Raw genomic sequence first — 15,172 nt, forward strand, 5'->3', positions numbered from 1 at the left:
GACGGGGCGCCTGGGCCTCGAATTGGGCTCTTGCGTTCATAGTCATGGCTGGGCCGTGGCAAACAAGCCCCTTTCCCCTGAGCCTTGTGTTTCCCATATGGTAGGAAGAAAGGGTTAGAGCAAGTGGCGATGGAGGGACAGGATTTCGTAGTCCAGATTCTGATTTTTTTCTTTTTTTCGGTAGAGGCTTTTTCATTAGGGCGCGTGGGCTCGCTGGAGAGAGAGACGGAATGGGGTGGGGGTGGCCACACTGCAGTCTCTTCTTCATTCTCTTAGGATCTTGGGCACACACACACAAAGGGCACATTCCTCCGCTTTCGGGGCTCGAACTGTGATTGGCCGTCTGGGAGTCCAGCAACGGAACTGCTGCCACGCTGCTGGCCCTAGAATTTTTAGGGCAAAGCGTTCATTTCCTCCACATCTCATCCATGACCCTCAAATTCTCCAACTCCCACTCAGAGTAGACCATGTGGCATAGGAGAGAATAGGGACCTGGACTGGACCTGTGTACTTGCTGTGTGACATGGGACAAGTGACTATACCCTCTCTCTGGTAAAATAGGAGTAGTTGTACCTAGGTCAAGGTTGCAGGGATTGGTTGGGATCATTCTAATTAAATGCACTCAGTTCAGTACCTGGTCCTTAGTAAGGACTTAGTAACTGTAGGCTTCATTTTACTTCGGTCTGTGTCACCTTGGACAAATTACTTCCCCTCTTGACCCTAATTTTTGTCATCTGTCAGATATATGTGCCAGTTGTCCCAAATGGTATCTAAAGATTCTTGGAACCTCAGGAACTGATCATTCTGAGCGGCTCAATTTCTCTAGATCTCCCTCTTGAGCTGATTAACCCTACTTCACACAAGCCCTGAATCCCTTTTATCTTAGTGAGGCACTTGGAGAAAGAACCAAGCAAATGTGGGCTGGAGTTTGGGCTTCACCATTTGCTAGAACCCTTGGGGAAAATTCCCAAGACTTCTCTGAGCATCAGTTTTCTTATCTTAAATTAGAACAATAATGCAAGCTCATAGAGTCATAAGGAAGATTAGATGAAATCATGCCTGGTAAGTGCCCGGCACCTTACAGCTACTTAGTAAAAGTTAGTTGTTTTTATTAGGGAAATGAGTTTGTTTGTTTGTTTGTTTTAGAGTGATTTTTGCTCTAGGGCATGTGCGCTGGCAGGAGAGACAGAAACCAAGAAATCACTCCCTAGCAGAGAGGGCCATTCACCATCCCTTCTCCATCCTCATGGGATTTACTGCGCGTTTTTTTTTTTTTTTTTTTTTTTTAAGAGAGATTTTTGCTATAGGGCCCATGGGCTCGCTGGAGAGACAAAGACAGAGAGACAGCGAGAAATCACTTCCCAGGAGGGATGGCCATACTGCAGTTCTTCTCCATTCTCTTGGGATCTTGGGCACGCACGCACACCCAATGTGAGTTTTAAGTCGCTGGATTTCAAACCATGGTCTACTACGTGGGAGTCCACTTCTCCATTCTCTTGGGATCTTGGGCACGCACGCACACCCAATGTGAGTTTTAAGTTGCTGGATTTAAAACTCGAACCATGGTCTACTACGTGGGAGTCCAGTGACGTAACCATTATGCTATCTGCTGGTCTCCGGGTGAGTTTTAAGCTGCCAGGTCCAGGACTCAAACCCTGGTCAACTACGTGGAAGTCCAGCAATGTAACCATTACGCCATCTCCTGGTTCCTGGTAAAGAGGTTTTGTTTGTTTGTTTTTCCCTATAGGGCCTGTGTACTTGTAGGAGAGGGACAGAGAGGGAGGGAAAGGAGAAATCACACTCCATCGGGTGTGGCCACCACAGTCCCTTCTCCATTCTCTTCTAGGGATTTTTGACATTCTCACGCACTTGCCCAGCTTATATTTCAAGCCACCAGGCCTGGCACTTGAACCACACAGCCATGTGAGATCCAGCTACCTTAACTTCCATGCCACCTGCTGGCCCTGCAATGGGGACTTTTTAAATGGTCAGGGTAGGCATGAAATTAGATAATCTGCATAAAATATGTAAAAGCCTCTCACGTGATGTGTACTTAATAGATGTTAGGCATTCTTTGCCTAACCCTAAGTTTACTTTTTTTTTTTTAACTTTGCTGCATAAATAACTGTTTTGAGTTCAGTGCTTTATCCACAATGTTGATTTTTCTACCTTTTCTACCTTTCTTCTGAGATTAGCTTCATAAAAAGAAAACAGTTGTAGCAGAACCCACACTGGAATAGCATTCAGGTGGCCTTCCTGTAAGGTCAGCGTGTATATTTGCTTGTTGTGTGACTTGGACAGATCACTTCTCTCTGAGTCTTACTTTCTACACATTTATCTGGTTGCTTTTAAGAGCTTTTAGAAAGTCCTTTACAAAACTGGGGCCAGCAGGTGGCATGGTGGATAAGGGTACTGGACTCCCACGTGTCTGATCACTTTTTATCTCTTTGTCAAAAATAAATAAATAAATAAAGTTAAATAAATCTTTTTTTTTTTTTTAAGTCCTTTACAAAATTAAGTGAAGAAAGCTGGTCCTATGGCCTACTAGTTAAGGGAGATGGATCCCCCATGACTGACTACATAGAGTTCCTGCCCTAGTGGCTTGAAAAACACACAGATAGGTGTGTGTGTGCCCCAAGTCCCAACATGGGGAAATGGAGAAGGGATGGTGGTGTGTCCCATGTCCCATTGCAGGGGTACTTTCTCCTGCTCCTCTCTGTGCCTCTGTCTCTGGCAAGCACAGGCACCCTCTGGCTATAAAAATAAGAAGTAAATGAAGCTGTAAAGGCCACTGTGTGGAGCAGACGCTGCATCCCATGTGCAACCACAAGCTCATTGTTTCATTAACTCAAACCGTTCTTTAAACCAATGAGGGGACATGGTAGACTTTAGACGTTATGTTTCTTAGATGACAACAACTTTGAAGGTTCTTAAATGTGGGCGTGTGGTTATTTAAAAATAGCCACAGACCCAGCCATAGTGGTACAAGTGGCAGGGTACAAGGCTGGGGTCATATTGGAGATCTGGGGTCCACTCCTAGACCAGCCTAAATGGCCAGGGGTGGTGGTATTCACCTGGAGTCCTGGCTGGTTGGGGGACTGGGAAAGGCAGGTCATGACACTGTCAAAGTACCTCTTTTTACCCCTGTTCTTTCTCACTTAAAAAAAAAAAAAAAAAAAAAAATTAGTAATTATTAGGTTCCTTGGATGTTTTGTCAGACTACAGTGTAGACACTTCAGATAGTTTGTAATTACATTTTATTCAGCTAGAATTTGAAAGCTTATTCTGTCTTAACTCTGAGCTGGCCACAATGAAAATATTAATGACTTTATTTGTATGCATTTTTTTCAAAAATGCGTTCACGTGTCCAGTCTCACTTGATCCTTGTTTTCAACTTTATGAGATAGTTGACAGGAGAAAGAAATTGAGGCCTATAAAAGTCACATGAGGGGCCTAAGAACCAAGTGGTGAGTTGAGACTCTTAGCTAAGGGTTCCAGTAAAGACTCCATGAATTGGCTTAAAACCTCTAAAATTGGGACCAATATATGGCATAATGGTACGTTGCTGGACTCCCATGCGGTCAACCGTGGTTCAAGCCCTGAACTCAGTGGCTTAAAACTCAGGCCAGACCCATGTGCGTGCATGCCCAAAGTCTCAAGAGGAGACTGGAGAAGGGATTGTGGGCATGGCCATCCCCCCCCTGGGGGGGGCGATTTCTCTGTCTGCTGAGCACATGCTCCCTATAGCAAAAATCTCTGAACAAGACAAAACCCCTGTAAAATTGAATAGAGCATTTGGTGTGTAGTGTGTACTCTCGTGTTCCTAAGGAGAGGCTACGGAGCTTCCACTGGACTCTCAAAAGGTCACTCTTGACTCCAAAGCAGTGCAGATGACGATTGGCTTTGGAGCTCCTACTACTCTGACACTTGAGGGGCAGGATTACTCCCTTTTTGGTTATACCATTTCCTGGAGATTTTTCAGCCCATAGTAGTCATTCTTTGATTGAATCTTCGAAATTATAGCTGTTCGCAGGTGACCCTGAGAGTGGTTAACACAGAAGTGATTCATTTGCTGCTGGAGTGCAGGGGTTGGGGGCTGACTTAGTGAGGGTCGCCCCCTTCCCAGTGTCACCATCTAGCAACCCTGCTTACTTGCAGCTTTTTTTTTTTTTTTGAGGTTTTTTTCATCTTTTTTTTTTTTTTTGAGAGGTTTTTTTTTTTTTTTTTGGGGTTTTTTTCATTTTTTTTTTTTTTTGAGAGGTTTTTGCTATAGGGCACGTGCGCTCACCAGAAAGACAGAGAGAGACAGAAAGCGAGAAATCACCCCCCGAGGGATAATCATGCTGCAATCCCTTCTCCATTCTGTCAGGATCATGGGCACGCATGCACACATGCCCTGTGTTAGTTTAAGCTACCGGATCCGGGACTCAAACCGCGGTCAACTACATGAGAGTTTATCGAAATAGCCATTACGCTAACTACTGGCCCTGTCTTGAGTTTTTTTCTTCTTAATTGTTTTTTTAAAAAATTTGTTTGTTGGGAACCAGCAGTTAGCGTAATATTTTAAAAAAAAATTTGTTTGTTTTAATTTGACCAGAGAGGGACAGGATGAGAGAGAGAGAAAGTGAGAAAGCAAGCTGGCAGGTCTGGGACTTGAACCATGGTCAGCCATGTGGGAATCCAGTGCCCTTAACCACCATGGCACCTGCTGGCCGCTCTTTGGAGAGATTTTTGCTATAGGGTACACATGCTTGCCTGAGAGACAGAGACAGAAAGAGAAATCACCCCCCGGGGGGATGGTCACACCACAGCCCCTTCTCTTCTATTCTTCTCCTAGGAGCTTGGGCACGCACACACACATGACGAGTTTTAAGCCACCAGGTCTTGGGCTGGAACCACAGTTGACTATATGGGAATCCAGCGATGTAACCATTTCCCACCTGCTGGCCTCACTTGTAGCCTTATTATTCCCTATGTCTCGGGGAAGAATTCTTTGCTTAGGTGGTTTTCTCAAATTGACAGCTTTGAAAGACTTCAAGGTATGTTCCTTTCCAATAGCAATAGCTAGACTCTCCCTTTCCTCTGTTTTATATGATCTATTTTTAAAAAAGATTTATCTATTTAATTCCATTTGTTATTATTATTTTTTAAATTTGACCAGACAGAGAAAGAAAGTGAGAAAGCAAGCTGCTAGGTCCAGGACTCAAACCGTGGTCATCCATGTGGGAGTTGAGCGCCTTTAACCACCATGCCACCTGCTGGCCTCCATTTTATATAATCTTATTGCAGTTGTCATTGAAAAAGTATTTCCACTCCTCTCTGGAAAGGGGCAAGTAGTCAGTAAAGAATTTCAGCATTTCTGTGAGTGTGTTTCTTTGTTTTATTGCCAGAGGGCAGATATGGTGTCAGAGAGAGACAGCTAGAGGAGAATATACCCCCAGTGGGGTGTGGTCAGGTTGCAATTCCGGTTCCTCATTTCTCCATCCTGTTGGGATTTGGGGCACATATGCATTCATGCCCAGCATTTTTTTCAAGCCGCTAGGGCAACATTTCAAACTGCGCTGGCCATGTGGGATCTGACCCCAGGGTTTTTGTTTCTAAGTGAAGAGACTAAAGTTCAAAGAGATTAAATATCATTCTTGTAATTTTCAGATATTATCTGTCAGAGAAGAAAGAGGAATTATAGACTTCATGATTGCTAGTGAGTCTGCTATAACCCTAAAAGCCCCCACTCGCTCAGTATGTGCTACTTCTAAATTGGCTAGAAGGTTTTTTTTGTTTGTTTGCTTTTGTTTCTTTTAAAATAATTATTTTATTTAACTTTATTTATTTATTTATTTCAATTCGACCAGAGAGGGGTAGAGAGAGAGAGAAAGTGAGAAAGTAAGTCCAAGCCACCAAGTCTCAGACTCAAACCACCGTGGCCATGTGGGAGTCCACCAGACTCAAACCACTGTGGCCATGTGGGAGTCCAACACACTTAACCACCGCGGCGCCACCTACTGGCCCATGACTAGAAGGTTTTAGCTTGGGGCGGACAATATGAAATACTAACTAGACATCTTTCTGACTCCTAGCTTGCTTGACGTTGAAACCGAAGAAACTCACTCAGATCTATTGGGACCTCCCTGTTCTCATCAGTAGATCAGGGAGAATTCCAGGTGCCTTTCTGGGTTCTTTACTGAACAGGAATGGCAAGAGGAGGTTGGAATGAAGTCTTTTTTGTTTGTTTTAGTTTGCCATAGGGCATGTGCCCTATAGAGAGACAGAGAGAAAGTGACAAAATGCCTCCCTTCCCCCCAGGGATGGTCACACCACAATCCCTTTTCCATTCTTTTCTTGGGATCTTGGGTGCACATAGATGTTCTGGGTGTGATTTTTCAAGATACCGGGTCCAGAACTCACACAGCGCAGTTGACCTTGTGGTATGCAGCCACCTTAACTTCCATGCCACCTGCTGGCCCGGGAATGAAAGTTCTAAAAAAAAAAAACTACACAGAGCATCTTATGGGAGTCTCCAGGGCAAAGCTGCAGTGTGTCATTATGGCATGTTAGGAAAACTCACTGCATTTTTTCATTTTAGCATTTCAACATTGTTTTTATTTCAGCAAAAATAAATGTTCCTAACATAATTCATTCTCTTTTTTGAGAGTTTTTTTTTTTTTTCTATAGGGTGCGTGCACTTGCCAGAAAGAGACAGACAGAAAGCGAGAAATCACCCCCCCCAGGGGGGATGGCCACGCTGCAGTCCCTTCTCCTCCATTCTTCTCTCGGGATCTTGGGCACACACGCACACGCGCCTGGTATGAGTTTAAGCCACCAGGTCCGGGACGCAGACCGCAGTCGACTACATGGGAATCCAGAGACACAGCCATTATGCCAGCTACTGGTCCCCATAACTCATTCTTACATACTTTTTTTTTTTTCCTTTTCAACAGGTATTGTTCCGGTTGGTCACCTTTGTCTTGAATGCATTTATTCTTCACTATCTGTCGAAGGAAACTGTTGGCGTAGTGAATGTGAGGTAAGAGGGAATGCACCCTGCCACTCTCCACAGGTCACACCCTCAGTCAGGTTTTCTTCAAACTCCGTATCTGTGTGGCACCTCCGGATTTTTCTCCAGAGACAGAATGTTGTAGCAGTGGGCTGAGGAGGAGCGTGCAGCAGGGGTACGAGCAGGTGATGTTGCTTTCCTGGACCCATGGGGTGTTTCCATTAGCAGCTGCCAGGTGCACATCTCAGACAGCCATTTCAGTTTTCCTGCTCTTAGAACCCAGGAGAAAGGTGGGAGTCATTCATTGCCAGCCCTGCCTCAAGTACAATCCTGTGTTCCTGTCCTGCTGACAGTGGAGGAGGCAGGAACTCTGCAGTTTGCAAGGACATGCGTCATGGCAGGGTTGGAGCCACCCCCTTCCCTCCCTCCTCAGTGATTTTTTTCTTTTATGATTAATTTATTGGGGACCAGCAGGTGGCATAATGGTTAATGTGCTGGGCACTCCATGGGTAACCACTGTTCGAGTCCTGGACCTCATGGCTTTCTTTCTCACTTTCTCTCTCCCTCTCTGGTCAAATTGAAATAAATGAATGAGGGACCAGTAGTTGGTGTAATGACTATGTCACTGGACTTCCCTGTAGTCGACCATGGTTCAAGTCCCGGACCCGGTGGCTTAAACTCACACCAGGCATGTGTGCATGCATGCCCAAGATCCCGAGAGGAGAATGGAGAAGGGATAGTGGCGTGACCATCCCCCCTGGGGGGGTGATTTCTCACTTTCTGTCGTCTCTCTCTGCCTGTCTTTCTGGCGAGTACATGTGCCCTATAGCCAAAACCTCTCAAAAAAAAAAAAAAAAAGAATAAATAAAATTAAATAATTATTTTTTAAAAAAGATTAATTAATTTATTTGATTTACTTTTTAATTTGACCGGAGACAAAGAAAGGGAAAGTGAGAAAGTGAGCCACCAAGTCCAGGATTTGAACTGGGATCGGCTCTGTAGAAGTCCAACGCCTTAAGCCCCCCTCCTCAGTGGTTTTATAACTGGGATACAGTGATGGGATGAGTTAAGTCCTTGTCCCTTTGCCTTGGAGGTCTTGGGAAGCTGCCTGCTTTGTCTTCTAGATTCAGCTTGTTTCTTTCCTCTCCTCCTCCCTGTTCAAGGACACCCACACACATTTTGTATTCACAAATGACACAGAAGTATATGAAATGATGCAAGTGCTCGGAATAGCTTCTCAGGTGTTTCTTCTTGTCCTGATAAACAAGACAGTATGTTCTAGACAGCCTTTCATGTTTAATGCTTGCCAACATACACTTTTTTTTTTGGACAGTTTTTTGCTATAGGGCGCGTGCGCTCACCAGAGAGACAGAAAGCAAGAAATCACCCCCAGGGGGGATGGCCACACCGCAATCCCTTCTCCTCCATTCTCCTCTCGGGGTCTTGGGCACGCAATCACACGTACCCGCTGTGAGTTTAAGCTACCGGGTCTGGGACTCGTACCATGGTTGACTACGTGGGAGGCCAGCGACATAGCCATTACACCAACTGCTGGTTCCCCAACCATGTGCTTTTGGCTCCATTCTCAGAGCTTAGTGACAGTTCTCAAATTTTGATGGGCAAAAGGAATCATCTAGGGAGATTTGCACTAGGTAGAGTTGAGGAAGTACCCAGGAATCTGCATTTTTTACAAGCTCCTTTGATGTTTTTTGTTTACTTATTTTTAAGTTTTGCCATAGGAGGCATGTGCTTACCAGGGAGAGAGAGAGAGAGAAATCTACTCCTGGGGGCAGGGGTGTGTGTGGCCATGCCACAGTCCCTTTTTCCTCCATTCCCCTCTGAGGATTTTGGGCACACATCCCCATTTGCCTGGCATGTTTTTCAAGCTTCAGGGTCCAGGATTCAAACTACATAGTCAGTCATTTGAGAGCCAGTCACTTTAACTACCATGCACTGGCTGGCCCAGAGGGCCAAATCTTCTCAGTGCTCAGATTTTTCCCCCCATGCAGCCTTCCCGAGATTAGAGGCCCCTGCTTTGACAGCCTCATCTGGCCTGCCCGGTGCTTAGAAGCAGTTCTGTCTCCTGGTTCACAGTGAGGACAGAGGCACTGTGCAGCAAGGGCCTCTCAGGGTCCTTACCACTGGGTGCAGCCCCACTCTTGCTTTGTCTGCGCCACTGCGTGTGGCAGAAGAGAAACTTCTGTTATCCCTCACTAAGGTAGGAGAGTCGCCCCGTGTTGCCCACCCAGAAGTACCCAGGCAAGCCTAACCAATCTGGGTTGCTGTAGCCCCTGGCATGGTTGCAGAGTCTTTCTGCCTCTCCTGAGATTCTTTTGGCCAGAGTCTCCACTGAGTAGCTCTTCCACTCCTCTCAGAGGGGCTGTCGGGTCTCTTGTGACCAAGAGGTCCCCCTGCTGGGTGGAGTCATGGTCTGGTCCCTTTCTCTTTCTATAGTCAGGGACACATTTCTGCTGTGCCCCAGAGCCGGCAGGCTTCTGCTGCACTGGGGCAGCTTCTCTCCCAGGTGCACCTCTCTAGGCACACACATTCAGTGTTCCTTTTTTTGATTCCTAACTCTATTGTTTTTATTTAAGAATTAATTAATTAATTTAAAATATTTATTTAATTATATTTGTTATTGTTATTATTATTTTTAATTTGACCACAGAGAGACAGAGAGAGAAAAGGAAAGTGAGAAAGCAGCCACTTGGTCCAGGACTCGAACCGTGGTTGACCATGTGGGAATCTAGGACTTTTAACCACCACGCCACCTGCTGGCCCCAAGAATTACTTTATTTAACTTTATTTATTTATTTATTTTTAATTTGACCAGCGAGGGACTGAGCGTGAGAGAGAGAGAGAGAAAGTGAGAAAGCAAGCTGCCAGGTCTGGGACTTGAACTGCAGTCGGCCATGTGGGAGTCCAGCACCCTTAAACCACTATGTCACCTGCTGGCCCACTAACTCTCTTGTTTGCATGGGTTGGACTGGGAGGAAATCCTGCAAGAGCTCACTGTCTTCCATATCATTGCAAGCAGTTTACAACCAAGACCTTTTCCTCTCTCTGTTGCTGGAAAAATCCCAGTTCTTTCTGTGACAAAACTGGAGACCCTGCTGGTTTCTGCTTTTCCTTCACAGGCTAATGCTGCTTTACTCCACCATCATCTTCCTGGCCAGAGAGGCCTTCCGCAGAGCATGTCTGAGTGGGGGCGCCCAGCGAGACTGGAACCAGACCTTCAACCTCTTGTGGCTCACGTGAGTTGTGCTTTGGCAGGAGACGAGTTTCAGGAAGGCAAGCGTACTAACTTGTGAGTGAGTCAGCAGCCCCTGCCTGAAGTTATGTCGTGTCTAGCGTCAGCCTGGCAGTGGGATTCTAGGGGCCAGGTGTGCGACAGGAAGGTGAGAGTGTTTGTCCTGCAGGAGCTTTTTGGCTTGTTTTTCATCTCGGTGTCCAGGAGCTGGAAGGGGCTGCAGGCTGGGATCTCTGGGACGGTTTCCAGCCCTCGTTCATTCCTCTGTGTAGGTTGCTTCTGCTCTTCCTGGTCACTACTCCGGGCCCCAGTTGGCTTATGCCATCTTTTTTTTAATTTTTTTTTATTTATTTATTTTTTTTTGAGAGATTTTCGCTATAGGGCGCATGCGCTCGCCAGACAGACAGAGAGAGACATAGAGACAGAAAGCGAGAAATCACCCCCCAGGGGGGATGGTCACGCTGCAATCCCTTCTCCTCCATTCTCCTCTCAGGATCATGGGCACGCACGCACACGCGCCCGGCGTGAGTTTTAAGCCACCGGGTCCGGGACGCGAACCGCGGTCGACTACGTGGGAGTCCAGCGACATAGCCATTACGCTAACTGCTGGTTCCCGTGCCATCTTTTTTATTCCTAGTCTTTGTACTATAGTCTCTGTTGAGCTTTTTTTTTGGAGAGGTTTTTGCTATAGGGTGCGTGCACTCACCAGAACAGAGAGAGACAGAAAGACAGAATATGAGAAATCAACCCCCGGGGGGATGGCCATGCCACAATCCCTTCTCCTCCATCTGCTTTCAGGATGTTGGACACATATGCACATGCGCCCAGTGTGAGTTTCAAGCTGACAGGTCCAGTCTCAAACCACAGTCAACCCTGTGGGAGTCCAGCACCTTAACCACTACACTACCTGCTGGTCACCATCCTCATCTTTTAAATGGGGCTAGTGACAGGATCATTCTGAGGTGTCGGGTAATGGGTGTGATGCATGTATCAGCACCTTCACTTTTATTTTTTAAGAGGTTTTAGCTATAGGGTGCGTGCGCCCATCAGAAAGACAGAGAGAGACAGAGAGATAGAAAGCAAGAATTTGCTCCTCATGGGGGATGGCCATGCTGCAATCCCTTCTCCTTTATTCTCCTCTTGGGATCTTGGGCAGGCACGCACATGCGCCCGGTGTGAGTTTAAGCCACTTGGTCCGGGACTCAAACCGCGGTCGACGACATGGGAGTCCAGCGACATAGCCATTATGCCAACTGCTTGTCCCGTGGTAGCTATTTTTTTTGTAAAGAATTGTTTTATTTAACTTTATTTATTTTAATTTGACCAGACTAAGGGGGAGAGAGAGAGAGAGAAAGAGAGAAAGTGAGAAAGCAAGCCACCAGGTCCAGGGCTCGAACTGTAGTCTGCTATGTGGGAGTCCAGTGCACCACCTGCTAGCCCCAATTTTTTTTTGAGAGGTTTTTGCTATAGGGTGTGTGCACTCGCCAGAAAGACAAAGAGAGATAGAGAGACAGAAAGTGAGAAATCAACCCCCAGGGGGGTGGCCATGCCACAATCCCTTCTCCTCCGTTCTCTCGGGATCTTGGGCACACTTGTGCACGCGCCCAGTGTGAGTTTTTAAGCTACTGGGTCCAGGACTCAAACTGTGGTCAACTACATGGGAGTCCAGCGATATAGCCATTACAGTATGCCAACTGCTAGTTCTCCATGTTAGCTATTTTCATAATGACGTTTTTTCCCCAAGTTCAGTGTTACTATTATATATTTATACAGTGTTTGTTTTAAAACTCAGTATACTAAGAAAGATTTTTCCCCTTCTAGAGTCCCTCTGGGTGTGTTCTGGTCCTTGATCCTGGGCTATATCTGGTTGCAGTTGCTTGAAGTGCCCAATCCCAGTGTTGTCCCCTACTATGGAACAGGAGTGCTGCTGTTCGCTCTCTCAGCCGTGGTGGAACTGCTGGGAGAGCCCTTTTGGGTCTTGGCCCAAACACATCTGTTCGTCAGATTCAAGGTCAGTTATCTTCTGCTATGAATGGGAAATGCGAAGAATAGGGAAAACATTATTTTTTTCCTTAAGAATTATTTATTTAATTAAATTAATTAATTTATTTTGCTCTAGAGCACACGTGCTCATCAGAGAGAGGGAAAGTTAGAAAGCAAGACACCAGGTCTAGGATGCAAACCGCAATCAGCCGTGTGATAATCCAGTGTCCCAACCACCATGCTCCCTGCTGGACTCCAAAACATAGTTTTAAAAAAATGCTTTTAGGGCTGTCTACACATAGCCTAATAGCTAAGGGAGCTAGATCCTACATGGCCAATCGCGATTTGAATCCCAGCCATGGTGGCTGGAAGAGCATGACAGAAACCTGTGTGTGCGTGTGCCCCAAATCCCGACAGGGTGGAAAAATGGAGGAGAGGGGACTATGGTGTGACCACACCCCACTGGGGAGTGCCTTTTCCCCTTCTCTCTGGTGAGCGTGCCAACCCTCAGGCAATTTTTTTTTTTTAAAAATGCTTTTATAGGAGAGAATGATTTTTGAAGACTTGTATCTAAAAGAGTATTTGGAAAAAGATAGCATGATTCGTTAAGTCTGTGTACTTGGAATTTGTCCCAGGGCCAGCCCCATAGCTACGTGGTTTAGGGAGCTGGACCTCACATGTCCAACTGCAGTTCGAATCCTGGCAGCCTGAAAAACGGGCAGGGTACCTGTGTGTGCCTGCTCCAAATCTCAACAGGATGGGAAAATGGAGAAGGGATTACAGCATGAGCACATCCCATTGAGGGGTGCTTTTTCCCTTCCCCCTGACTCCCCATCTCTGTCTCTTTCTTGTGAATGCACATGCCCTCTGGCAATTAAAATATTTGTCTATTCGGGTAGGGCTAATGTTTACCCTTGTTATACTATAAGTGAAAATCAGGATTTCTAATAATGAAGTTATTAGTTCAAAAAAGAATTAGGACTGTACAGTTTTTTTCAGATTTTGCTAGTGTTTTTTATTTAACTGTGATACTAATCTTTCCTTTCACCTTTTTTTTTTTTTAAGAGATTTTTGCTATAGGGTGTGTGTACCTGACAGAGAGACAGAAAGGTAGAAATCACCCCCAGGGGGGATGGCAACTTCTGGCATGAGTTTTAAGCCACTGAATCTAATACCTGAACTGTGGTTGACTACGTGGGAGTCCAGCAATATAACCATTACGCCACCTGCTGGTCCCTTCCCTTCATCTTTTAAGATATATTATTAGATACATACAAAAGAATATATATAACGTGTAAATCTTAGAGCACAATGTACTGAAGATCTATAAACCCACCACCCAAGATGTAAAACATGACCAATAGTTAGTCTGGCCCCACCGCTAGGGTAACCACTACCCTGGATTTTCTCTCGTTCATTCCTTTGCGTCTTTACTTTTTGACCAACATTACCACATTTCACAGGTGATTGCCGAGAGCCTGTCGGTAATCTTCAGGAGTCTCCTGATAGCATTTCTTGTGCTGTGCTTGCCTCACTGGGGACTATACATTTTCTCTTTGGCCCAGGTAAGAGTCATGGCTTTTAACTTTTTATGTAATTTGTGTCTCTCAATCTGGTTTTTCTGCTTGTTTCTGCTCCTGTGTGGTTTACATTTCCAGTATCGGTCTTGTGAGGGAGACTGAAAGTGCAGGAAGGCTGGCCTTGAACTGCTTCTCCTTTGGCTGTCATGGCCATCCTGTCCCATACACTGATAGGACTGATGTCCCTAGGGACCTAGTGAAGACACACACTGGGCCCCATTGTCAAACATCAAAAACTCCTTTGAGATGTTCTGTGGCCAAGTCACAAATTGATCTTTGATTATCTGATAGTCTCATGGAGGAGAAAAAAAGTAGGAAGGGGGTGGGGTGGGAGTCAGGTTGCCTGTGCATTATTTTCCCTGGATTCAATCAGTCGTTTGCAGAATAGGAGGAAGTTCTGTTGAGCCTGTTTTAAACTTAGATTGAAATCTCACATAATTCAGAGTGCATGAGTCAAGTCAGAACAGGTACATTTTCAGTTTTAGTAATCTGGGCTTTATTTGCTTCTCATCATTTTCTAGTTCTAGGTCACATTTCTAGTTCTAATAAAAATATAACTAGAGTGCTATTTTTAAAAAATGAAACCCAAGATCAGGTAGTTACAAAATTGGTATAGCACAAAACAGTTTATGGTTTTTATTAATATATAAGAAAAGTCTTAGTAATGACTTATGTGAAGTTTTTTCCAATGTCTTAGGCAAAAACTACAAATAGTTTGTGGAGCACAGCAAAGCTGGGTTTAAAATGAATGAAGTAAGAATGAGAAAGCCTCCTAAAGGCAATTTGGAAACAGTTGCATCTTTTAGGGACATTATCTGTGATTATGTTCGGCTGTGTTTTATTGGTCTGGAACTATAGTTCTTATTATTTGTCATACTTTTTTTTATTATTATTATTTTTAAAGAATTACTTTATTTATTTATTTATTTATTTATTTATTTATTCTAATTTGACCAGAGAGGGACAGAGAAAGAGAGAGAGAACATAAGAAAGCAAGCCACCAGGTCCAGGACATGAACTGTAGTCAGCCATGTGGGAGTCCAGTGCCCTTAACTACCACGCCCCCTGCCGGCCCCGGTTATTTGTCATTATTTGTTTGTTTTTTAAATACTTAAAAAAATTTATTTAATTTTATTAGTTATTATTATTTGTTAATTTGACCAGAGAGAGAGTGAGAATGCACTTGCCAGACAGGGAGAAACAGAGAAAGCAAGCTGCCAGGTCTGGCATTTGAACCACATTTGGCCCAGTGGGAGTCTTACGCCTTAACCACCATGCCACCTGCTGGCCACTCATCATTGTTTTTTTTTTTTCTTTTTTTTTTCTTTTTTTTTTTTGAGAGATTTTCACTGTAGGGCGTGTGCG

General features: G+C 45.0%; 1 protein-coding gene across 1 annotated transcript in view; it reads left to right on the plus strand.

Moving 5' to 3' along the window:
• Window positions 1-15,172, plus strand: part of RFT1 (RFT1 glycolipid translocator homolog) — a 52,103-nt gene that overhangs the window by 3,495 nt on the left and 33,436 nt on the right. The window contains exons 2-5 of the mRNA XM_006169297.3: window positions 6,939-7,024; window positions 10,132-10,248; window positions 12,066-12,255; window positions 13,691-13,792. Of these exons, the coding sequence (XP_006169359.1) occupies window positions 6,939-7,024; window positions 10,132-10,248; window positions 12,066-12,255; window positions 13,691-13,792 (495 nt within the window). The remainder of the gene's footprint in view (window positions 1-6,938; window positions 7,025-10,131; window positions 10,249-12,065; window positions 12,256-13,690; window positions 13,793-15,172) is intronic.

The sequence above is a fragment of the Tupaia chinensis genome, unplaced genomic scaffold, assembly GCF_000334495.1.
Source record: "Tupaia chinensis unplaced genomic scaffold, TupChi_1.0 Scaffold147003_1, whole genome shotgun sequence".
In the NCBI taxonomy this organism is placed as follows: Eukaryota; Metazoa; Chordata; class Mammalia; order Scandentia; family Tupaiidae; genus Tupaia; species Tupaia belangeri.